Source organism: Passer domesticus, chromosome 1 (assembly GCF_036417665.1).
Source record: "Passer domesticus isolate bPasDom1 chromosome 1, bPasDom1.hap1, whole genome shotgun sequence".
Classification (NCBI taxonomy): domain Eukaryota; kingdom Metazoa; phylum Chordata; class Aves; order Passeriformes; family Passeridae; genus Passer; species Passer domesticus.
In genome coordinates, this window is record NC_087474.1 from 53557375 (window position 1) to 53583386 (window position 26012).

The 26012-nt window shown below is 42.4% G+C and overlaps 1 protein-coding gene and 1 long non-coding RNA gene across 2 annotated transcripts in view; one reads left to right on the top strand and one right to left on the bottom strand.

The window, feature by feature from the left end:
- Window positions 1-1718: 1718 nt before the first annotated feature.
- Window positions 1719-16772, bottom strand: LOC135300874 (uncharacterized). Its single transcript, XR_010362636.1, has 3 exons — window positions 16696-16772; window positions 2682-2855; window positions 1719-1799 (listed from the first exon to the last, which is right to left on the bottom strand). It is a non-coding gene; the product is annotated as an uncharacterized LOC135300874 (long non-coding RNA).
- Window positions 16773-16778: 6 nt separating this feature from the next.
- The window catches only part of AMPH (amphiphysin), a 120311-nt gene continuing 111077 nt past the window's right edge, over window positions 16779-26012 (top strand). Inside the window, exon 1 of the mRNA XM_064420753.1 lies at window positions 16779-16938. Within this exon, the coding sequence (XP_064276823.1) occupies window positions 16870-16938 (69 nt within the window). The 5' untranslated portion in view covers window positions 16779-16869. The remainder of the gene's footprint in view (window positions 16939-26012) is intronic.

The window sequence follows — 26012 nt, forward strand, 5'->3', positions numbered from 1 at the left end:
AGGGCAGTCAGGAGATGCTGGTCTCTTCAAAAGGTCAGGGCACTAGAGCTGACTCCCTCTTGTGCCCACCAGCATTTTTCTGGATGAATCAGTAGTTCTACTTTTAAAAAAGAACACATAGATACATCTGTTTTATATCTTACATTGGGGAAAAGTGAACATGGATAATAGAGAAGGAAGTTAATCTAAGTTTCTCGGACTTGATGAACCTGTCAGTAACTAATTCAGATTATATATTGTTTTTACACTTGAAAGAAGTCTAAAAGCTCATGCTAAAATCCTTCAACAAGATTTTTAAAAATCAAGGACCTGGAGGCAGGACGTGATGCATTGTAAGTAAGTTTGATGATGATAGCAAACTGGGAAGTGCTGCTGACAAGAGGCTTTGCCTTGCAGAGGGATCTGGACAGATTGGTGCATTGGGCGATCACAAACAGCATGAAACTGAGCAAGACCAACCAAATGCTGGATTCTGCACCTGGAGGGAGTAATTCCACACGCAAGTCTGAACTGGGAGAGGAGTGGCTGGAGAGCAGCCCTGCAGAAAGGGCTTTGGGAGTGCAGGTTGGCAGGAAGCTCAATGAGAACAGCAGGAGTGTGTGCCCTGGCAGCCAAGGGGACAAACCTGATCCTGGGGTGCATCAAACACAGCATCACCAGCCAGCCAAGAGAGGTGATTATCCCGCTGAATTCAGCACTGGTGCAGCCTCACCTTGAGTACTGGGTGCAGTTCTGGGCCCCACTATTTCAAAAGGATGTGAAGGTCCTTGAACATGTCCTGAGAAGGGCACCAAAGCAGGGGAAGGGGCTGGCAGGAATGTGCTCTGGGGAGCACTGAGGGCACTGGGCTTGTCTTGGAGAGGAGGAGGCTGAGGGGTGACCTCACTGCTCCCTACAGCTTCCTGAGGAGAAGTAAAGAGGGAGGCACTGAGCTCTTCTCCGTGGTACACAGCACCAGAACATGCAGGAATAATTCAAACTGTCTCTCGTGTGAAGTTTGGACTTGACATAAGGAAACATTTCTTTACCCAGAGAGTAGCCAAAATGTGGAGTAGGCTTCCTGGAGAGGTGGTCAAGATCTCTCCCAGCCATGCTTGTTGGTGCTGAAGAGGCATTTGGACAGTGCCTTTAAAGCCATGCTTTAACTTTGGTCAGCCCTGAAATGGTCAGGCAGTCAGATTAAATGGTCATTATATCTGAACTATTCTATTCTATTCTATTCTATTCTATTCTATTCTATTCTATTCTATTCTATTCTATTCTATTCTATCCTATTCCCTGTGCTTAGCATGAGTTGAATAATTATTAGACTGTTATAGATGACAGAGGTTTTCAGCTCCAAAACCACTTGAAATAACATAATACAGGCTAGCATGTTGACTAGAAGTCCAGAAATCTACTTTTAGATATTTCCAAGCTGCATCGTCCAGGTTCCTTGAAGGTCTACATATAAGGTCCAATAGATCACATTGTTAAAACTTACACTAAGCATGTGAATGTCTTTCATCTTTTTTGCCTCTCATATGATACAGAGGTTTGTTCCAGAAAAAGTTGACCTGTGCAGCTGAAATTGCTGTGGGCACGAGACAGCTGCAGTATTCAGTTCCTCAAACTATAGCTTTTTTTTTTTTTTTTTTGGGTAGTGTTTATCTCCATTACTACTTCACACAAATAATGTGCAGCTAACTTGAAGACAAACTTCACAACCAAAAGGGAAATTAAGCTGGGATTATAATGGCTCCATTCAAAGTTGCATTCATGACTCTTCTGATACGCATTCATCACTTTTCCCATGGTCCCTGTAACGAAAGAGTATTTGGGGTTAATGACTCAGAGGAAACATTTTTCCATTCAAATTTGTTCTAATGTCTATTTTGATGTTGATTTGAAGTCAGTTAAAATGCTTTGAAAAAAGCAGGAAGGTGATCTGAAATAACTCCTCAGGGGAACCTCAGTGATTTCTACATGGGGATGAGAGTCCTGTGTTCAGGCATGAAGTACACAGGGACTCTGTGGTAGTGACTGGTGTCAGGCTGGTGTGTCAGCAGAAAACCAGAATTTGTGTGTGTCTGACATGCTCTGCATGAGCTCACGGCAGCAGTCTCCTCTCCCCATGATGTCAGATTCTGCCCCATTTACTACAATGACAGCTCGCTTAAGGAACACATGCCAGTCTTGCCTGTGCACAAGGTCCCCTACCTTAAGCTGGTTTGATCTGCTTCATTTGGTACCAGCTGTGCCAGGATGCTAAACTCTCACCAATGAAGGAGCCAGTAAAAGCAATTTAGCATTCCTCCTCTAAGCTTGAAGGAGAAGTGAAGCTTGTTTCCTTTACTCAGTGTAGAAAATTTGGATCCTTATTTCTTTCATGCCAAGATTTGTCCCTGTGTTTGTTTCTTTTCTACCCTCCCACTGCATCTCACTGTAGCAGGCATCTGGATGGCTGCTACTTGGTTTTAGGCATGGAGGGTGGAGGTGATGCACTAGAAGGGAGCATTACAGTCTTTCTGAGACAGCCATCATTGCTCCACTGTTTTTAATCTTTCACTGGCATAAGAAATGTCATTGAATTGGGAGTCAATAGAATTAATGATTTCATTCAGCCAAAATCTCTCACTGAGAACATCACTGCAACACTTTCAGCTCCTCAGACTACTGGGTGGTACAACAGAAGCCCGTACCTAATATAGCTGCAATCCTGAGAAGTCAACTGCTCAATTCCTGCTTCACTTCAAATGGCCAGTAAAACTCACTAAATGATAGATGGTTAGGTTTCAGAAGGATGGTGAAAGGAAAATTAGCGGATGCTAATTCCAAGAACCTGGACACCAAACCGGCTTTCATGCCTTAGAGACCTAGAAATGAAACAACACACTTTTGAGATAATATTAATATAGGAGGTAATGTAAAGTCTGCTTTTTATTGGAGGTCTCCAGGGGCAAATGCAGAAAATGCCCACCTCCGCATGGGGTAAAATATAGTTTTAAAAGCTTAGAAAATTTGCATAATTGACAAAAATCCCCAATTAGATACATAAGTGGTGAGGTAATTCCCACACGGTTCAACGGTCCTCTCCCCTTAGACAGGAACTAAACTTAGTTTATGAAATGTGTCTCAAAGAGCTGGTTTCAACCTTGGCTTCCAGGAAAAACCAAGATAGGATAGGGGCCTTGCAACCCCCAGCCTGGAGCCTCTAAAATGTATTTTGTCTTTCTGCCTATCAAGGTAGGGAAAAGAACTGGGGCTAGCTATGCATACAATAATAGGCTACAAAGCTACAAATATATGTGTAAAGAATATAGAAAATATATAAAAGAAAAAAAGACAAAAATCAATTTGGCATCAGCATGATACACACATAAGGCCAAGATGACCTCATAAATGATGGCTTGCTGTTTGGATTAAAATAAATGCAGGAAAAGTGTAGAGGATCCAGCCAGTACATAGGCCTTAGGTCCTCTTCATGCGCTTTTTTCAAAGAAGTGAATATAACTCCTTGCAACCTTGTTTGTGTGTTCAGTTTCTTTCCATCATGTGACTGAACTGTAAATCTAAAATCAGGAATCAACTAAAAATAATATTTTTTTTTTTTAATTTTGTAAAAATGCGGGTAAAAATACGTAACACAGAACATTACTGGGGTGAAAGCAAAATCTTTGTCTGGCACTCTGACCTTGGAACAACCCTACCAGAGAGAGGTGGCAGAAATCCGTATTTTGGAGTGATTTCTTAATACTGAAATACCAAGAACAGCTAGGCTGGCATCAGAAAGCAGCATAGTGTGAGTGGAGCAAAGCAAGTAGAACTGATGATTCAGTGTCTGCCTTGAAGATGCTGTCTTCCCTGTGTTTGCTTTAGAATCAGTCTAGCTTGGTCTTTTGGGCTGTACCCCAGCAGTCAACTGGAGCAAAAAAAAAGTCAACTCTGGAAGCACAATTTCAGGTTTAGTTACATACAAAAGGAATCCAGTTTGTATGTTGTGACTGCTCAAGGCATGAACTGAAGCACTGTGAATGGGCATGATTGAAGAATAGCCTAAGCTACAAGGCCAACATAGATGAGTGACCATCTGTGGTTGAATTTTCCACCTATGAGGATAAGATAACAAAACTCAGCCATAACTGTGTGGAAACTTGGTTTGGTAGATTTGTAATGTTTTTTAGGGAACAAATGATAAGAGTAGATTCATACCTTATATGGTAACATAGTTAATTTTGTTTTTTATAGATGCAATCCCTCAGATGTATTCAGTTTTACATCTGCAATTTGTTGTTTTTCTGGACTCCATTTGGATGGACTGTGTAAAGCAAGAATTATGAAAGTAGAACCTCAATAAGGCAACAGTTAAATTCACTGCTGTAATTTCCATATTCAAGCTTTCATCCTTATTTTCAATACAATATTTAAGCATAATGTAACTGTGAAAAGCAGCAGAAAAAACTATACTGTTTTACTCAAAATATATTTGATTGCTTTTCTCAGTTATGTATTTAAAGAAGCAAAAGGGTGGTGCATAACCAGCTATAGCACCTCCTCTTAATGTTGTGTTAATCTGTTTCTAAGATTGCCTCTTTGTGTCTGCAATATGCTTACACCTCAAGCTGCTGGTGAGTATTCTGCTGGAGTGAAGAATTAGCCCTGATTTGAAAATTAAATCAGTTTCACTAATATCCTAGAGAGCACCTTTGAGAAAATAAAAATAAAAATGTGTAAAAATATTATCATGATGCATCTTTCATATGATATGTTTTTATTCGCACAAAAATCCATTTTAATTTTGTTTCCTTTTAGCTTCTCAATTAAAGCAGAGATGGGCAGGGAAAAAGCATTGTACAGGCATTGTCATTGTTTCCAGGATTTTAGTTTTATCTTATATTTCTCAATGCTCAGTATGATTCAGGTTGAAACCAAATGTTCAGACCTGGAGATCCTCCCTCAAATGATACTTCTGACTTCTGCAGTTTCAGCTACTAGCATTAAAGAATGTATAACGTGCTCTTTTCAGAGCAAAGGGTGTGTTCCAAACTGAACTTGTTTTCTCCAGTTTATCCTGTCATTCGAATCCCCTCCCCTGTTACCTGCTGACCTTTTACCTCCTGACCAATGCACTAAATATATTGACATCAGTAGTTCTTACCAGCACATGCCTTGTGTTCTCATCTGCACAAAATTCAAAAAAATCAGTGGTGTATTGACAAAGTAGTTTCAAGAGTCTCACTGCCAGTAAACCTCAGTCAGTAAACCTCAGATCAAATTCGCACAATTTTAGATAACTAATAAAATCTTTCTGATCATTCAACTTTTCAATTTCTCCATAGGCAGATGAATTACCAAAGACTGGTAAGAGGATTTTCCCAATTAAATTAATTATGCACTTTAGAAGGGTCTCTATAGGGATAGGGAAAATAACACTGGTGATCATCTTGCTGCCTTTTGTTGTCTTGTCTATTCTGACATCGTACCAGTTCTCAGTCAGCTTCCTTTCCTTTTTCTATGGTAAGTCATGCACAGCATCTGTCAGGACTAATCATGGCTGTTCCTAGCATGTTTCTCTAATTTCTGGTGTTCCAGTATAGTCATAATCTGATTTATATATATTTATGACCTGATTTATTAAGATATTACAGTAATATATTGGAACTGCTTCTATGACTACAAGGCATGCACAAAGTATCTGGAATTTATAAATGCAGTGGTGTAACACATGTGATAGATAACCAGTGTAAAAATCATGGCATCAAAACTATGTTGGAGATCCTGGAACAATGAAAAATATCTTAAAAATTTAAAACTTCTGAACAGCTTGTTTTCCACAAAATTTGTATGGTTTCATGTTGACATCAGCTTTACTTCTGCTTCCATTGAAGTTCACCTGCTACATCTCTTTAAATATTCATTGTGGCCATCTGCCTGAACTGTGCTGACTGAACTAGATACCATAGCCTCATCTGATATGCATCCCAGCCTCTCCTCTTTCTTCCCTTTCACCCTCTCCTCTCGGGCACTAAGCAGTATCTACCTGCCTTTTACTTTGAATTGGTGACTTTTCTTGGTGGTGACTTTCATTCACCATTTAAAAATGTTGGCTTTAAAGTTCACAGAACGTATGCCATAGGCAATTTTTGTCATTTGCTTTAGGAGTGTCTGCCCATCCGTTTGTCTAAATGGAGTCTAATTTCTATTCAGATGGCTGCAGGGAGGGGAGATGAGACCCACCCTTAACAATTTGTGTAAAGGCTTACAAAAGGAATTTGATTTTCTCAACAATCTTAAACCCTGGCCTTATGCTTTAATTTTGTTCCCTCTAGGATGTGATACCATTAGAGGGATAAAGTTTGTACTTCTTCCATTTCAAAAGGAGCATGTTTCACTTTTACTTAGTGACACTATTTCACTAAGATGTGTCTTTAAACTCACATTAAAGACAAATTAAAAGTACCAGCTGCAGAGAAACTTCAAAGCAAAACTGTTCATCATATTTGCAAAGGCAACTGCAGTAATGTTGGGTAGTACCATAGCCTCTGTTAAAATAAAGTGAGTTGTGTTGCACAGAGCTAAAACACATGGATGTGGCAGCAGCTCTCTGACCACAGAGAGCAACAGATGACTTTCCCAGGCATTTTCCTGGGGAAGGCTGTGAGAAGATCAGAGAAAAGAATAAGAAACAATTCTTATCTCCACTTGCTGAACCTGTTGTTATGCACATACAGAATCTGTTATGGAGATTTGTTTACCAAAGGGTGATGTCTAAATTGGACACTGGTGATGGTGTTTTGAGTGATTGACCAATTGGATCTTGCTGTATCAGACTGTCTGTTAAGGGTGATGAGTTTATTAATAAGTATAGTATGATATAGTATAATAAAGCAATTGTTCTGGTTTGAAAGCAAAACCAGTGAGAGACTCCAAGTCAGAAATACAATTCATTAGGAAAAGAAAACTAAAATACACGCAATAATACAAAAGAAAAAACACTGACAGAGTCAGAATACAACTTGGCACTCTGTTGGTCAGGGTGTTGGTAGCAGTCCAGTTGGATTGGTGGCTGCAGCCTTCTTGGAGTGGCAAACGTGGTTCTGTTGGAGCAGCGATCCTGTAGAAAGGGTGTAGTCTTCCTCTGAAAATTCAGTGGAAAAGACAGCCATTCCTCTGGGAATCTAGTGGAAAGACTGACTGCTCTTTCCCAAAACTCAGATTATATCCAGGTGGGGATGCTTAGCTCCTCCCCCCTGGGCAGAGCATCTCACAATGGGCTGATATCATTCTCACATGGTGGGTCCTTGATTGCCCATTAAACAGAAATGGCTCCCAGAGGGAGTTATCTCTGAGTCATGCAGCAATGTATTGGTGGGCCTATTAACAGGAAATAAGGAAAAAACAATGCCCCTCCTGGTTTCAACAGCTCTTGGTGATGGGAACAGAATACATCTTTATATTGTAACCTAGGACAGCGATGGATCAGCCTTCTGCAATCGTGGAGTCAATGGTAATTATTACCCAGATGGGGGCCTGCAACGACACATGGATAGATGCCTCAGAGAATGAGATCCTAAACCAAAGCATATTCAAGACAAACAGAAGTTTTAATTTACTTTGATAGCAACTGGGATAGGCCTCAAAGCCCCAGAACTTCAAAGTTTTGTAGTTCCCTATGACTGAAATTAAAAAACCATGAAAAGTGTAAGCAATTCTACGTGGTCCTCTACCAAGGGCTGTCTCTTGATCATTTCAGATTACAAATGAGACCAATATTAATAGAACATTGATTTAGTTTTGGGAATCAGGCAGTAGGTTTGACACTCTTAATGCTCATTCGTGTGATCCTGTAATTTTCACTCCCTGGGAAAGCTTTTGGGAAAGTTATTTTCCTCTCATTTTAATTTTTTCTGAAACAATATTCATACTGTGCCAAAGCTGTGTATCTCATTTAGAAAAATTATAATCAATACAGAAAGCAGATCACGTTCAATTGCATTGTGAAATGCATCAATAATAGCATACACAACTTCTCCCTCTCTCTGGTTGAGTGCTGTTAACCTTCTCCAAACTCTTTACATAGGGAAGATTTTTCAAAGTAATAATATTGCAAAAGATTATGTCAGCAGAGAGGATTTGTTGGTTTGTGCTAAATTATAAATGATACCCCTGTTACTGCCCTTCTGACATCCACAGGCTAAATTTAGAGCCCTGGAATTGGTAGCATTTTTGGATCAAGGTTTGAGATATCTCAAAGCCTGTGGAAATGTGTTATGCAAATTCTACATGTTGAGCAATATATTGATGAGTCATATAATATAAAGCATGACTTAAAATATCTTTTCAAACACCATTACACCAATCTGGTTCAGTCTATGTCTTCTCATCTTTATCATGTTCCATTTCTCCCTGAAAAATCCTGCATCTCCATATGTTGCCCTCACCTTTCATTAGGCCCAGATGCAAATAAAACCTCAGCAGCTCAGTCCTGCAAATCCTACACTGCGTTGAAAAGTTGGGTCTAGAGGGACTGAGACAGTTTCTGAAGTTTCCTGAGCCCTGATGTGTGGAAAAGGGAGAAAAAACGCAATAGCTATGCAGTCCAGACTCCCTCACTTTGTTCAGGCAGCTTTTACCATAAGCAGATGGAAACTAATAGCAGGGTTTAAACAGAATATCCCACACACAGAGGACAAATAGCAAAACAGTTCACTATTGCCTAATTGACTGGGGAGTTGCTGAGCCATCACCCCAGTAAAGCACTGGATGAATCGTAGCAGGCCAAGGACAGGCCTCCATTCCACCTTGTGAAGGGCTGAACCTTCACTTTGCTTTTCTGACTCCTTATTTTTTCCTTCTATTTAATATCTTTCCAGGTCACAGTTTTTCCAGTGAAATTTCCTTATTTGCTCCTTACCCTAGGCTCAACGAAGTTGTCTTTGCCTGATGTTTTCTTTTGCATATATCTAGCCAATGTGCTCTCTCACAATGTCTCTTCACATCTCAAGAGCCTGAGCCCAGACTGTGCAGCTGGACATCATCATATTCAGCCTTCAGGTCATGCAAGGGCCCAGCTTGGGAATGAGAATTGAAAGCAGGCTCCTCAGAGAAACTCTGACTGTGGACACACTTCTGCCAGTTGCTAAGAAATTATGAGGACTGGGATCTTTTTCTCATGTGAACATGGGTGTAGGTAGGTGTTTTTGTGAAACCAGGACTCAGCACCTGATGCCTGAAATCATGATTTTTCCTCATGGAGGAGGTGAGATTGCTGCCACCCACTTGTCTAGTAATAGTCTAGCATTTGGAGCATCTACCCTGCAAAGAGCAGTATGAGGTCTGGGACTTGCTTAAAGCCTTGTCTGTCAAATCCCATGAGAGTGCTGTAAGTAGCAGTCTGAAGGGCAGTTACTCTGCAGTCTAACCTCGATCCTCATTTTCTTTGGCATGACAGATTTTATTTTAGTTTCCCTATTTTACAGGTGTTCAGGGACTATAGAGTAGCATATTAAGTCAATGACCTCTCTCTACACAGCAATGCATTCATTATTGATTATACAAGATGCATTCATCTAAAGGCATTTGCAGTTTAAAAAAATTAATTGATATGTCAAAGTTATTAATTCATTGATAGCTAAGATTTACCAAAGGCTTTCCTTCTGAAAGCACATTTTTGAAACCTACAGTCAGGAGATATTATTGAGTAGTTATCTCTCCCATCTTCTGCATGTCATTTCTGAGATACAACAGAGAGAAGAGTAGCAATGTGTGAACATTTCTCAACACTGTTTTGAAGAGGGGAAAAGGAAGAGAGAAGGTGTTGAAATTCTATTTTCATTTTTACCAAGGCTGCCTCTGATAAAAGCTACAAGAAGCTGTAAAAAGATGCCTCTAAAATAAGATTAGCATAAGATTATTAGACAAAGACATCTTTTCCCCACAGTATGAGAAAAATCAGTCTTGCATGCCAAGGACTAGGAAGAGTTTGGTTCCTACAGTGACTGTTATAGCAACTGTTAGCATCCAAAGTGTCTTTTCATCTAATGATAGAAATAGTTCAAATTTCTTTCTAGAGACAGTCGCTAGGTGAGTGGAGTGTTTATTGTCATGCATACATTTACGATAAGGTGAAACAGATCAGAAATGGAGACTGGGGGAGGACCAAAGAAAGTTCTGCTGTAATCTTGATGCAAAGACTATTTTGCTTCCAATCCCTGCTGTTTGTTTGTAGCTCTTTTAAATGCTGCAGAAACCTTTCTGGGAAAAAAAAACCCAAAACAATTTAAAAAAAAAATCACACAAAACCCCCCACCAGAACAAGACAGACATGGAACACAACTTTTCATATATGCTGAGGAATACACTAGCCACAGGTAAATAAAAATCTCTTAAGCAAGTCAGGCCACTTAGAGGTAAGACTATTTTAACTGATTCCAGGGACTACTTCTCATAGCATCTGTCTAGGACACCACTGGAATGAATAATAATAATATAGCTGGAGCCATTGCAAATGAAAGATTTACTTTATGTAAAGAGAAATGTACGTTGCAACTTTTCACTGTGCTGCTCTTCCTAATTTTGACAAGGGAAGTGCTGGCATTCCCAAAGTCCTGGTGGGGGACAGGTGTCAAATTCAGTTTGGGATTCCTTAAAAAAATTTATGGATTGTTGTAAGAGAAGTCAGGACAAATCTAGCTCAATCAGGAGCAAATAATGTACTGAGAAAGAAGAGTGGGGATAGTTGAATAAGGATCCTTGATAATCAACAGGTCATCTTTGGAGAATGCATAGGTTTAAAACCTGACTTTTGACTACATGATTTAAAGCAGCAGAACCTACAACTTGACAGAGTCTCCAGAGAGGCACTCCAGGGGTGCCTTTCTGAAGTTTGGATTAACTCTTTGCTATGTTATATGGTATTCATGATGAAAGTGCCTCTCCTGTAGCCAGAAGTCATATTATTCCCTGCAGACCATGGCTTCTGGAGACAAGCCTGATACCTCTAGGACTAGTAGCAAGAGTTGGACAGTGCTGCTTTTGCAAGCCATCTTCTGTATCCATGCAAGCAGGTCCCTGGTTGCTCTAAATAGTTATTGTTTCCTTGAAAGCAGTGAGTGTCAAGGCAAGAAGAACTGCTGCAGGAGGGGAGGCCTCCAACCTCCATAGTCTAGCTTCAAGTGACTAGGAAGAAAAATTTCCTGATAATTAGAAAATGACATATCAGACACTGAACCAGCACAATCAGCACACAGTGATTTATATGCATTTCTCTTCTTGAAGAAAAAAAAATTGTATGACTTTCATGATGACATAAATGTATTCATTATTTTGCATGTATATATTATCTTTTCATGGCCTTTCTAAATGAGGGGCACACACAGAATAGATATGGCTAGTCACTTTTCTCAAAATTTAAAAAATTTTAGGATTAGGACTGCACATCTTTTTGCTACATCCCTCCTTATAGCCCATATAAGTGGTGGAAGCAATGGCACTGTGAAATGTATATTAGCACTAGGAATAAAAGCATATAGGCTAGGTTATGCTATGTGATGTGTGCATAATGCCATTAGCAGCCAATTCATGAGCAAAGAGTAGCTTAGAGAATCCTATTGGTGCCATGCATGCCAAGACCCCTTCACAAGTCCCTAACCTGAGAGAGAAACTCTCTTGGTGAGGCATTCCCCCCAAAAAAGGCAAGATGTGCTGGAATGGCTTTAAAGACAAATGAAAAAAAGAGAGAGACTAACTGTTACAATATTAATTTTTATTGTTATGCAAACCAAAAGGTGTGCATTTCTAGATAATACTGTAAATGCTAGGAATTTTGTAAATATACTTGATGGGAAAGAGAAAAAGAGGGGTATGGAAAATTGCATGTGGACAAATAAACTTTTTAACTGAGACTGACTTTTCTTTCAGGAAAGATCCAAAGGATGTTGTACAGAAAGTCTGTCCCTTTTACCTGACAGTTAAAAAGGAAGATATTTCTGGCCTGTGTCTTTCTGACTGAGTAGATGAAATGTGCCAAGTACATTTAAGTTACGATTTTTCAAAAGCAATTTTCAATGATCTTTTGATGCTGACTTCAGATAGACTACGGGAGCCTGAATCTTGGCTAAAAGTGATTGGTACTTATTGTTTGGTGGATGTCTTTCCTGTTTAGGTGTGACAGCTCATGTTATCAGTATGTCTCCAAAATTCATCTCCTGTGCAGCTCACTGTACTTTTAATCACAAAGAGCATCAGGAGGAGGCCAACCAGAGCACAAGTATCTTGATCAGCATTCATTCCTAATGCTGGAATCAGTACTGTATACACAGCCTATCAAGGCACTGTTGCCATTTAAATGATGAATAGAAAGCCAATTTCTTTGCACAAGCCCCTTTGTAACAGGTCCAAACTGCCAGTTATCCTCACTGAGGGAGGGAGGGAGGGAGGGAGGGAGGGAACTTGTGGATCCCTGCGGCTCTGTCCATGCTGAAACTCATTCTTGGATCTCTAGTCTTTCCTTAAGTTTGTGTTTTATTAACACATCACACCAACTTTGTAAAAAGTAAAATAGGCTGGTATTAACTAAGTGATATTTAGTTATTCACTCCTAACCCCACCTGCCAGTCCTAAAGGATTTTGGATTTCTTGTCATGTCTTCTTACCTACTTGCACTGCCTCAAACCTGAAAAGATTCACCTGAAGGCAGCAGTAATTTCAGGAATTCTCTCTCCATAAGTTTTTTTCCCCTATTTGAAGTTAATTTATCTAATTCCTGTGATTTCAGAGAAGAGGACTTGGAGGAGGGAAGGAACATAACCTCCTCCCCAAGAAGTTCTGCATGTACATCCATGTCCTGTGGGTGCTATTCAGGAATTAATTTCTTATGGAAACATCACTGGTGCTTGTTCTGTGAGCAAGATCTGCAACCCTTCATTAGTCCTACTTTCCCATGTAAAGCTCATTTTATGTAGTTTCAGAGCCTGGGGTGTCAACCCAGAAATTTTCTGATTGAAGTCAGCAGGACAGACTTTCCAGAGTAACAAAGTGAGGCCATTGCTGAACACCACCCACCTGTATATAGCTCTCTGAAGCCAGATACAGATTCAAATAATGAAAATTTTAGATTCAAATAATGAAGCTGAAAGCAAAGGGCACTTTTCAGATAAAATGCTTCCCTGTGATGGAACCGGTGTTCTGTGACAGAATGTAAGTACCAGTTCAACATATATTAGCACTTTAACAGATGAGAGGTGTTCATCTGAAGGTATGATAATGAAGGAAAATGTAAAAATATAAAAATAAAAATCTGTACTTGTCTTCAATAAGAAGAACTTTAATTAAAAATAAAGGTCTAAATATTAAAATATAGAACAAGTATGGGTTTTAATTTAGGATGTTTATTAACATTTTCCTAGATTTTTACAGAATTTAGAACTAAATTTATGTTATGAGAACATTTTTCTTTTGATGCATGTTTTCCACTGTGTTCCTTACTTTCCTTTTCAGTGAGACAGAAAGCTCTGCCCTCTCTGACTCACATCCAAAAGTCAGCAAGACTTACAGAAAATGCCCAGATAATTTAGACAGTCTTTTGCTGCCCATTACATGCTGACCTAACTGCAAGTATAATACCAAGTATAATACATCTCCATGAAAAGATGATTTAAAATTCAAGTCCTGTACACCTGAAACCTTTCATTTTCTCATATTGTTTTCCCATGTTTGCTATTCTATTAGTCCCATCTCGCCTTGTATTTTTGTCCATACATTCTGCATCCCCAAATCCACACTACAGTCTTATGTCAACTCCCAAGCTGCCCTGCAGTTTCATTTCCCACTCCAGTTTTCCACTTCACTGAATATTAAAGTGGTGTGCTTATAATGGGGATGTCTTTTATGTGCCATGTATATAGTGTGAATTGTGAGTGTTCCTATGATGTTATTTGTAAAGGTGCAAGTCTCTTGTTACTCTGCAGAAGTTGATATCTGTATTTTAATTATTATTGAAGTGGAGACAGCTGCAAGATACCTGCCAATTTTTTCTATCATCAATATTGTAAAATTGACTCCTATGGACCAGTATCTTTTAATTTTACTGTTTTACACAAATGAAGGGTGATCAAAATAGTAGAAATGTTGCAGGAGAATGGATTGCAAGCAACTTTGCCCCTGATGAGTTACAGCTGTACTAATTACCAAAGAGGAGTAACAGCCTTACCCTTAATGGGCCACAGCTATGTCCAGTAGGGATGGGTGTTATAAAAGAGTGGGTTAGCTAGTGGAGAAGAGGGTTTGTTGTGAGGACACTCAGGGTCTGCTGGTTAGAGTCTGCTGGTTGTGCTGTGAGAAAGGGTCAGGTGGTTGTAGGAGGGAGAAGGTTGCTGCTTGAAGAAACAAGCATCCCATCTCATTTCCACCTCTAATATAAGGTCTGTAGTGACAAAACGTATGATGAGAAACCATGTTGTTGATGAGCCAGAAGTTATTCAGATTTCTTTTTTTTTTCTGACTAGCATTTTGGTTGAACAGGAATCAACAGCTGAATAAAGTGGTGACATAGCAGTTGTACTTATATTTACTTTCTCCCTTACCTTTTAATGATCTTATGTTGAAAAATCAGCAGTCTCTTAGGAGCATTGTTCTATGAGTGACTGCTATTCAGGTGAGAAACTAAAGTGAAATCTCATTTTAAAATAATACCAAATAAACCATAACAAGAAGACAGGGAGAAAAGGGGGTAAATTGTAGTAAAGGATTATTAATTTTTAAGTATCATCTACTTCAGATTAAAGCATGAGCAATACACAGAGAAAAATTTGCTTTGAAACACATATTAACGGAGAAATTTTCTCTGAAGTATTAATTACAATACATGTTATATGCAACAGACAGAGAGTATGGAGAGAACAGCCTGATCATTTGCTGATAATTACTTTCCAAAATCTAGCTGATGGAGAGCAACACACACATTGATAAACCAGCCAGTGAAAAATCATTGGCTTCTGTCAAAGGCCATTAAATGGGGCAAAGCCAGTGCAGGTCAACTGACTGAGGAGGAGACTCCATCAGTACTGACTGGAGTACTGACTAAGTACACATCTTCATTTTCCTCACCCATTGGCATGACAAAGCATTTTTGGTCTTGGTGATAAGGGTTCTGCTGCTATATCAGACAACAGGGATCTAAAAGACACAAGAGAGTTTCCTCTCTGCCTCTCCTAGCCCAAAGGCAACCAAATGCACTCTGTTCTGCCAATACTTCCTATCTTTGTTACCCTTTGGTGAAGAAAATGCATGAGTAATCAGTTAAGAATGCCTCTTTTCATGATTTTTAAAAATCATTCTTAAAGTGGTGGAATCATAAGCCAAACTGGCCAGAAAGTGTTCTGAAGAAATGAAAGAATACTTCAAAGAATTTGGGAGCCCTATGCACACTGAGATTTTGTTTTGATCTTTCACCAGTTTAACAGCATTGTAAGACACCATCATAATCTTTTAGACAAAATAATTTCTTTGGTTGCTGTGATACGTTTTATTTGGTTTTCTGCATTAGTTTTGGGTTTGGGGTTTTTTGTGCAATTACTTTTTTCTTTCTAAATAATATTTGCATGAGAATTAAGTAAGTTCCTAGTCTTACTAAACATTACTGCTGCTGCAGTTGGCATGTTAAATCAACTTAATAGTACAGGAAAATATGTCGGACACATGTGGGACTGAGCAGATGTCAGAAATACAGGACACAGGAAACACAGCTGGACTTACTAAATGTATGAGATATTTTGTTTTGGCAGGTAGAAGACCTTCTGGTCTGTGTTTTGAAAAATCAATGAAAAGTATTATGAAAATAGGACAGTTCCCTATAGAAGGATACATGCTCAGGGTAAGAGAGTTTAGTTCCAGTGTTTTGCTTTGTCTTGCTTTGCTGTGTTTGCTGCTGGATTTCTACTCTCCATATCAGGGAACTCCACACTTGGCCAAACAAAAGAAATAAATTCCAGGAGTTAATCTGGGGCTTGGTATCTAGAAAGGATGACTTTGCCAACCTTGAGTGACTGGTGCTACATGATCCCTAGAAGATTTGGGGGGTTTTGAGTGTCAGGGGAGGACAGAGGTTTTTGTTATGACTGCCCTTCAATTTTGACTTAAAGTTGTAATTTCAGACATAAGATCAAAAACACAATACCAGTCTGGAACCAGTTTACTGCTGTTAGTAAACCAGTTTACACTGAGACTGGAGTGAGGAATGGATGGGAGGAGGATGTCAAGAGCAGGAGAATGGCAAGTCAAGTGTAGTACATTCAGCAGTATGGGCATGGTAACCCCAAAACAGCTGATGGCTGTGCCGGAAGCCCAGTCCAGGCTGAGCTGGGGGATGCAGGTCCCTCAACCACAGCACCCATTTACTGCACGTGATGCTGCAGCCCCCAAACCAGTGAAGAGTGTTAAAGGAGCTTGGACCTGGGAGTGACTCTGACTTGGTGGAAGCTTCTAGGGCAGTAAGTAGATGCCTAAGGTTCTCCAGCTGTAAAGAAGGTTTGTGCTAGTAGTGGACACAGTCATCAGCTGTGCTTCTAGAAATCATCATCCCCACTCTCCCTCTGGATATGTTTATTACCTTGAGGAATTGCCTCATCACCAGATGACAACGCTACCAGCCTTGGGGGATCCCGACAGCTGCCTCCCCGAAGGCCGTGGACAGACGAAGGCGGGGGGCCCGCAGCTCACCTGAGGCGGCGGCGGTGGCCACGCCTCTCCCTGCTGTGTCTTTAAAGCCCTCCTCCTTCTCTTCCTCCTCCTCCTCTCCATCCCTCCATTCCTGCCTCGCCGCTGCCGCTCGTAGCTGCCAGGCTCTGCCTCGCCCGCTTTCTCTCCCCACCCTCCCAGTCCCCGCCACCAGCCATGGCTGACATGAAGACCGGCATCTTCGCCAAAAACGTCCAGAAGCGCCTCAACCGCGCCCAGGAGAAGGTGCGTTCCGGGGCGGGGGAACTGCTGGGAAGGGGCGGAGGGGGGTGAAGAGTGCGGCGGCGGTGCCCGGGGTCCGCGAGAGGATTGCGGCTCCGCTCGCCCCCAGCGCCCGCCGCTGCAGCTTGCCCTCTCCTCGCCCGCGGGGGCGCCGGGCGGGGGCCGGGGCTGCCGCCGTTGTTACGTAACTGCCCCATTTCACCGCGCGGCCCCTGCCGCTGCCCGGCGGCACCTGCTGCAGGCCCCGGGCGGCCGCTGCTCCCTCGCCCTTGAGGCGGCGCGGAGCTGCCCGCGGGGGTGGCACCGCTCCGCACCCGGCGTGGCCGCCTTGCTGCCCCGGCCCGCGCGGGGAACGAGGGCTCGGTTCTCTTCGCCTCGCCTCGCCTCACCGCCCGCCGCCAGCCCTCCTAAGAGGATTGCCTTTCCTTTAATATCTGCGCCGGCTCATCCCTGGCTGCGGCGATCCGCCTTGCTGCAGCCGCGGCGTGACAGACGCCGCTGCGTGTGATGACAGGAGCCCGCGGGGGCTGGGGTGCTGGCGCAGCCCGCGCCTTCTTCACGGCTGCTGCGGTTTTGGGGAGCTTTTCGGGATGTCATGAGGCTGGTCGAAGTGTTCTGCAGCTGACAGCTTGTGCTGCTTGGGGAAGTCGGTACCGATTCTAGCGTTATTGTAACCTAGAAATGAACAACGGGCGAAGTCGGGGAGAATTTATTTGCGAGAGTTCCTGACCAAAGACGAGGGCCTTATGGGCCACTGTTTGTTTTGCTCATCTTCATTAATGAAAGCTGAGAGGTATAAATGGTCCGCACAAACAGCTCCTGTGTAGCTGTTGGGTGTCTCAAAACAGGATCATAGATACAGATATTGGGCTCAACAGAAAAGCATTTGTGTATGGCTATATGTAGCAGCTGTGTCTGCTGTTAGTACAGTTTACAATAAGGCTGTTGCCAGCATGTATTTTGCAGACATAGTACATGTTACAAGTCATCTCTTTTGGGGGTTAATAAAATCTTTATACCCCTCTAGCATATATCCTGTATTGTTATGCAGTTTAGGGACTAGGGCTCTTGCAAATTAAGAAAGATTATTTTATGAGCATATTTCTTATACTTCACTGCCTATAAATCTGCACTTTCTTTTTGGCCACACATTGAATTTTGTGGAGCTCCAGCAGCAGAAAAAAAATACAACAATTAATATGTCTTACACATAATTGCATTATTATTTAAGAATCTAATAGCTGAGGCTGTCACAGACTAGTGATTAATTTCCCCTTTCAAATACTCCTGTCTAGCTCACCAGGCTATAAAGTACTAAACTTTTCAACACCAAAGTCATGATGCGTTTCCATTCTTGCAGGTTTGGACTGCAACTGTTTTCAGGTAAAACATGTAAATCCTCTTTAATAGTTCAAAGAGATCTGATGACTTTATGGTGTGAGTTGAATTGACTTGAGTTCATAGTTGGCGTCGAAGCCTGAAAATACTGTTTGTTTCCTTGTGGCTTTGTCAGTATGGTTATGATTGACCATCTGGAAAAGCACTGGTGCAAGTTGTAATCACATGTACTGCTTCAAGCTGTGTGTGTTCCAATGTGGGGGTCAGGCTCCCCAGGGAAGTAGTTACAGCACCAAGCCTAACAGTTCAAGAAGTGTTTGGACAATGCTCTTGGGCACATGGTATGACTCTTGGGTGACACGGGGATGGTCCTGAGAGTTGGACTTGATCCTTGTGGTCTCTTAGAATTCAGTTGATTTTGCGATTCTCTGATTCATTTATGTAAACTATTTTTCTAATAATACCACCATTATCTTCAGTTCCTTCCTGTCTAGGAGAAATTTTAGTTGCACAGTGTAAGTAGTGTGTGTGTCTAGTCACTATTTATATGACAAAAACTAAATAACTGCATATTGGTCTCATATTGGTCAGATCTCAGTCTTGCATTAGAAGTGTTAATCTGAGAGTTATGTGGAAGTAATAATTGGCCACTCTATTTTTCACATCATCCAGGTGGTGGTGCTTTATGTGGTAGCATATACAGGTCCCCTGGCACCCTGATTTTGAATCAATGAGTGTGCCATCTATTAAATCCTCTGATCATCACATTTCTTCAATGATTTTGGCCCCAAAATGCAGGAAGTGTGGACATGCTGAGCTTGCAGCATCTGTTAAAATCTGCCAAAAGTCAGCTGAACAAACTGGATTAAAGTTTTAAAAGGACCAGATTGATTTAGGAGACTACATCCCAGCCATAAAAATTGATGAAATGCCAATGTGTTTAAAATGAAACCAGAATAGACGTTTTGGTAACCAAGGATGACTGAGTCAGTTCTAAGGACAAGGTTACTTGAATGAAAAGGCTGAATTTGTATCCCCAGGTTTCTCTGGAAAATTTTATTTAAGCTGATAACCCAGTGTATAACACTGTTATTTATCTCCTTGTCCTCTCTTCTATAGCCCTGTGCTGGTTTGAAAGCAAACCAGCAGGGGATCCCAACTCAGAACTACAGTTTAATAGGAAAATTAAAAGAAAATGCAGAAGTACAAAAACACTAATAGAGTCAGTATACAACCTGACACCCTGTTGGTCAGGGTGGTGGTAGTAGTCTGATTAAATGGTGGCTGCAGTCCTCCTGGAGTGATAGATGTGGTTCTGTTGAAGCAGTGATCCTGTTGAAGGGTGTAGTTTTCCTCTGAAGGTCCAGTGGTGGTGTAGATGGATCTGGTCTTCCTCTGGGAATCCAGTGGAAAAGGCTGACTGTGGTGTTCCAAATCTCAGATTGGAACACCAATCTGAGATTGGTAGGATTGCTCCTCCCCCTGGGTGGAGCATCTCACAATGGGATGATGTAATTTTATCAGTCATGCAGTGAGGTTCAATGGCCCATTAAAAGAAGATATCCCCCTGGAGGGAGAATGGCTCATGGAAGAGATAAAGAACACTACCCCACCTGATTTTAACAAATGGTAATAGAATACATACTTCTGGTTACATCTTGCATTGCAACAGACAAATCCAACCACTCTAACCAAATAGCATAGAACAGCTGGAAGAGACCTACAATGACCCTCTAGTCCAACTGCCTGACCATTTCTGGGCTGACCAAAATTAAAGCATGGCTTTAAGGGCACTGTCCAAATGCCTCTTCAACACTGACAGGCATGGCTGAGGGCATCAGATACCTCTCCAGGAAGCCTATTCCATGTTTTGGCCACCCTTGGAATCATGAAATGTCAAGTCTGAACTTCCCCCAATGGGCATAACTTGGAGCCATTCTCCACGTGTCCTGGCACTGGGAGAGAAAGAAGAGCTCAGCAGCTCCCTTTCTGCTTCCCTCCTCAGGAAGCTGTAGGGAACATTGAGGTCACCCCTCAGCCTCCTCCTCTCCAAGGCAAGCCCAGTGCCCTCAGTGCTCCCCAGAGCACATTCCTGCCAGCCCCTTCCCCTGCTTTGGTGCCCTTCTCAGGACATGTTCAAGGACCTTCACATCCTTTTGAAATAGTGGGGCCCAGAACTGCACCCAGTACTCAAGGTGAGGCTGCACCAGTGCTGAATTCAGCGGGATAATCACCTCTCTTGGCTGGCTGGTGATGCTGTGTTTGATGCACCCCAGGATCAGGTTTGTCCCCTTGGCTGCCAGGGCACACACTCCTGCTGTTCTCATTGAGCTTCTTGCCAACCTGCACTCCCAAAGCCCTTTCTGCAGGGCTGCTCTCCAGCCACTCCTCTCCCAGTTCAGACCTGTGTCTGGAATTACCCCATCCAGGTGCAGAATCCAGCATTTGGTTGGTCTTGCTCAGCTCCATATCACTGGTGACTGCTCAATACTCCAATCAATCCTTTTGCAAGGCAAAGCCTCTTGTCCCATGGGAGAATCAGGAACACTTCACCTAACTATCTGAGCATTCAACTGCAGCCTCCAGATCACTGATAAAGAGTCTGAACAGAACTGCCTCTAGACCTGAGCCCTGAGGAACACCACTGGTAACTGGTCACCAGCCAGATGTCCTGTTTGCTGCAATAATTTGAGCCCCGCTCTTCAACCAACTCATCACCCAGTGCACTGCATACCTACTCACCCTACTGTTGGAAAACTGGAAGGAGGCTTTGATGGACAGTATCAAAAGCCTTTCTAAACCGCATTAAAACTGGGGGTTTAAATCCAGTGTCTTTACTTCATCCAGGCAGATGACCTTATTGTAGAAGGTTATTAAATTAAACAGGACTTTCCCTTTGTGAACCCATGTTGTCTGTGTCTGATGATTGCATTGTTTTTCAAATGTCTTTTATTAAAACCCAGTGTGGTTTTCTCCATAATTTTTTCCAGGCACTGAGGTTAGACTAACATGTCTGTAGTTTCCTGGGTCTTCTCTCTTGCCTTTCTTGGAAACTGGTGTAACCTGGGCTAATTTTCAGTTGGTGGGGCCTCCTAAGACCTTTTGTAGATGATTGCAGATGATTGTAGAGAGTGGTCGTGTTGTAATGTCTGCTACGGTTACCCTCAGTACTCTGGGATGAATCCCATTAGGCCCAATGGACTTATTAATATTCAGCTGATAACAATTGGTCCCTTTCAATTTCAATGTCCATAAACGGAAAGTTTGTGTTCCTGCACTCAATGTCCTCTGAGAACTGGACAACCCAAGGTAGCAACACAGACATTACTTCCATCACAGAGACAGCTCTTATGGGTGGCATTCGTCCAAAGAATGCTCAGTGGAGGGGTGATGACTAGTCTGTGACAGGCAAGGCTGTGCACAGGGGCCACCCTCATGTCACAGTGTCATCACCCTGCAGTGCAGCAGTGCCTTGGAGGGGCAGGATAAAAGGGACCATCCTCCCATGTCCCACTGTCAAAGCTGGCCTGGAGCCAGCCCACAGAAATCCAGAAGGAAATCCTTGAGGAGACAGTGGAATTACTTGGAGGAGGCTAGGGGTGGAAGAGTGGAAGCAAGGCCAGCTGGTAGTGGCACTCAGCCTTTGGGGAGCAGATGCAAGCCCTTCAGAGGAAAAGAATCACCAAGCCCTGTAGGTGCCTGAAGCTGTCTGGCCTTTTCAGCTGGATAACACTACTAAGTTCAAGTGAACACCTTCTTGAGGAGCACTGCACAGCTCTGTCCTCAGCCCCTTGTGGAGCCAGGGGCAGCTGCTGTAAGCAGTGGGATGCAGAGAGGTTGTCAGGGGTCCTAGGGCTTTTTAACATCCACTGGTACCGTGCCAGGATTCTTGACCCTCAGGATGAGGACATTTGGCCACTCTTGGAAGCCCCAAAATGGTTCCAGACTGAGGGAGAATAGGGTTTTAGGCATATCCTGGAATGCATGACCAGATTGCGGGATGAGGAGTGAGGCCTTGTTCACATGGTTAGGGAATAGCTGATTACCAGCAATGGCATCAGGAGAGAATTTTCCCTTGGGTCAGATTGGCACTGGTTCATGAGGGGAAGGGGGAGAGAGATGGAGTTGCATTCTTTCGCAGCACTGGTCATGACCACTATTCAGTGCTCCTTTGGTTCCTTTTGGCTTGGTTGCTGCCTGCTGTTCATGCCCCATGAAGATGGCCTGTCATGCCCTGCAGCTGTGGGCAAGAAGCTTTCCAGACTCCCAGGGTGGGCCCCGAGGGTAGCCTGGGAGTTGCTTCTTGTCCTCCTGTAGCACTGGGTACAGCCCCCTGTCAGGGCTCCTCTGGGTCCCTACAACTCCATTCTTGCCTGCTCCCTTCACACCTCCAAGGCACCACTTGTGCCCTGGCTCTCTCTGGCTCTCTTGCCCATTGCAAGGTTGGAGTGGGGCTGAGCTCTGCTCTTCCCTTGGCTCTATTTTCCCAGGGTTCTTGCTTGTTCAAAACAGCATGTGCTTGGAAGGGTTCCAGGCTTGCTTCCCCATCCAGACCTGAAACTTTTCGGTTTTCCTGCCTCCAGCATAAGCACAGGGAAGGCATGAGAGTGCTTTTCTTGCATCCCTGCACTGGCTGGGAAGGACAGCAATGAAGCAAGTTTTGGAAGGCAAGATTGCAATGTGCCCATCATTGATATGTGTCATACTTTGGAAAATACCTCATGGTGCCACACATCTTTTCTTCTGACCTATATGCCTGCTGCTGCTTTCTGTAGCTCTGTCATTTGCCTTGTCCAGACTACAAAGGATGTATTTCCTAGTAAGAAATGCATTGGCCTGCTCCTGGCTACACATGCATGTTGTGTTAGTGATTGTGAGCATCAGCCCTGAAACAGATGGAGAAAAACAAAAACTGAAATAATATCCTGCTTCCAGTTATAACCTGTGTGTTATGTGTCCTTGAATGTTTTTTGGACCTCAAAACCCCCTGATGTGTCAGACACGTAACAGTCTCGCCATCATTTGACTCAAGGTGAGTGCAGGACAGAGCAGTTATGCCATATTAAACCCAGAGCTCTGCATGGCAAGGTCTGACCAGGTCTGAGGGCTCCACCCCAGAGAGCAGCTCTGCAGTGCAGGTCCCAGGCCCACCCAGGAGACAGAGGCAGAGATGGGCACACCCACAGCAGGGCTCAGACAGGGACTGAAGGTCCCAGGCAGAGGTGGGACACGTCCCCTGGGCCCTTGGCAGGAGGTGGTGGGGCTGGGGGTCCCAGGGCAGGCCAGTCCCAGCACTGAGACCTGTGAGCACCACCAGGACCCTGTCAGGACTAGTGCTCAGTGCTCATGTGCTCTTCTTCAGACACTGGTGGTTGGCCACTTTGGAGACGCAGTACTGGGCCAGATGGACCTTCCCTCTCAGGGAATGCTGCTGCCCTCAGGCTCTTGTGTTTTAGCATGTTTTTGCAAGGGAAACAGCTCAGACAATTCTAAATATTAATATAAAGTGAGGAAAAACAATCCACCAGAAGATCAACAGGTATTGCTCAGCTCTTGAGACATTTGCAACAATTTAGATGAGAAGCACATCCTACACCAGACTGAAGGCTTGACCTTTGAGCCTCATTGGTGTCAGTGACATGGTGGTTTGCCATCCTGTAAAAACCTATCTCAGTTGAACACTGATGAGTTTAAAAAAAACACGACACATTTTTGCAAATTTGTGCAGATGGTCCCTTTATCTTGAAAAGATTCACAGCCCTGACCCCTCTCAGAAGATACACACCTCCTTCCCACAAGGTGACAGAGCCAGTGCCTAGGCTGGGAGGTGGTTACAGGTATTCAGTGCCTTCTGCTAGTGCAGGGCTGGGAAGAATTGTCTTCAGAGATCTCCCCAGTGTGTACTGGTAGGGAAAGGAGCAGGTAGGAGGAGATAGATTTGAGTAGAATAAAATAGTTCAATTTAAACAGACCTACAATAATCATCCAGTCCCACTACCTGACCACTTCAGGGCTGACCAAAAGTGAAAGCATGGCTTTAAGGGCACTGTCCAAATGCCTTTTCAATACTCATAGACATGGGTTCATTGACCACCTTTCCAAGAAGTCTCTTCCAGGGTTTGACACTCATAAAGTGAGTGACACTCACTTTCCAGGGTTTCTCTCATAATAAACCCAGCTGGTGTTGTTGCAACCTTTCCGAAACTCGGTTTCAGTGAGGTTTGTTCCTGGGCATTTCTTGTGTAGCTTCTGAAAATCAAGCTAATGTGGTTTTGATCTTTAACTTCTAAGTCAGTAATACATGTGTTTTTTTCTGAAACTTAAACCAGTACATACTCCAGTTTATGGGAACTTTGGAGGCATTACAAGGGTTGTAAAGGATAAGATTCTGTGAAGGAAACAGTAAACTTCCATCTGGAAGGGAATTTTGTGGTTCTGTACGAGTGTAACTAGTAATGTCTGCTCTGAGGCAGGAGACGAGTATGTGGAACAATATTATTGTGATAGGCATGTTACATTTATTATAGCTGTGCTGACCTGCTTGCAGTGTGATGACATGGTTCTAGCAGCCTCAGGTTCATAACAGCAAACTACTGTCTAATGATTTAAAATGTTGGCTGCACAGATATTACAAAATGTATTGTACTGAAGTCATTACAGTATTATGACAGGCCTTGACATTTGGGGCCCTGCTGGCACAAGCACACACAATGATGAGGCAACTCCACCTCTGAAGAGCTAATTCTTAATCTCTGAGTTTATAAACAAAGCAATAACAAGTCAATAATTTCTCATGTGGATAGCATGATCTAAACTATGCAGAAGATATTTTTCTATCTTCAGGTTTGAGTATAATGAAAACTTGAATTTTCCTTTTTTAAAAGTTCTCTTTTTTAAAAATAGAAATTATTGAAAAAATGGAGTGCAAGTGGTCATCTGGCCCATCCTACTAAACAAAAGTGGAATCAACTGTACTTAAAATTATTCCTCAGAAATTATTTTCTTGCCAGCCTTTTTAAGTTTGTAATGGTGGAGATTTTGCAGGTTCCCTAAATTGATCTGTACCTTTGCTTAGGCACCTCCAGTCAGAAAGTTCTCTTCTCATAGAATGTAAATGTCTTTTTTAACAGTTCAAGTTTCCTTGTTGTAGAGGAATGTGTTCTTTCTTCTTGCCTCAAAATTTAGAAGTGTTTTTTGTCTTTTGTCAGCATTCCCTCTGATCTAACTGGAGTTATCACATGAGTCTTTCAATCAGGTGAAACAGTAGCTCAATAAAATATTCATTGCTTTCACTTATTTTAGTTTCTAATGTACAGGTTAAAAGGTAGAAGTAGATTTTGGTCTTCTGGGTGCGACACATGGAAGAAAGGGGAGAGAAAACCCCCAAAGTTCCTTCCTGTTAGGTTCTCATATGATATTTTCCCTGCTCTGTAATCTTCGTCAAGGTAATCTGTTTCTCCTTTCCCAGTTTTCCCCATATATGTAGTATTAACCATGATCCTGTAAGTTGTTACAAAATACACTCTTTCTCATTGTCACTTAGTTTCCACAAGACAAGGAAGTGCTGAGTTCTTAAGTGTTAAGGGTGTCCACAGCTCTGTGTTCATTAGCTGAAGCATTATTAGTATCAAGGTGGCCTCATCCTCTGTTCTTGACAATTTCATCTTTTCTCTCTTATTCTTTCCCATTTCCTTTTTAGTTCTTTAGCATGTTCTTCTCCTGTTCTCTCTACACTTCGC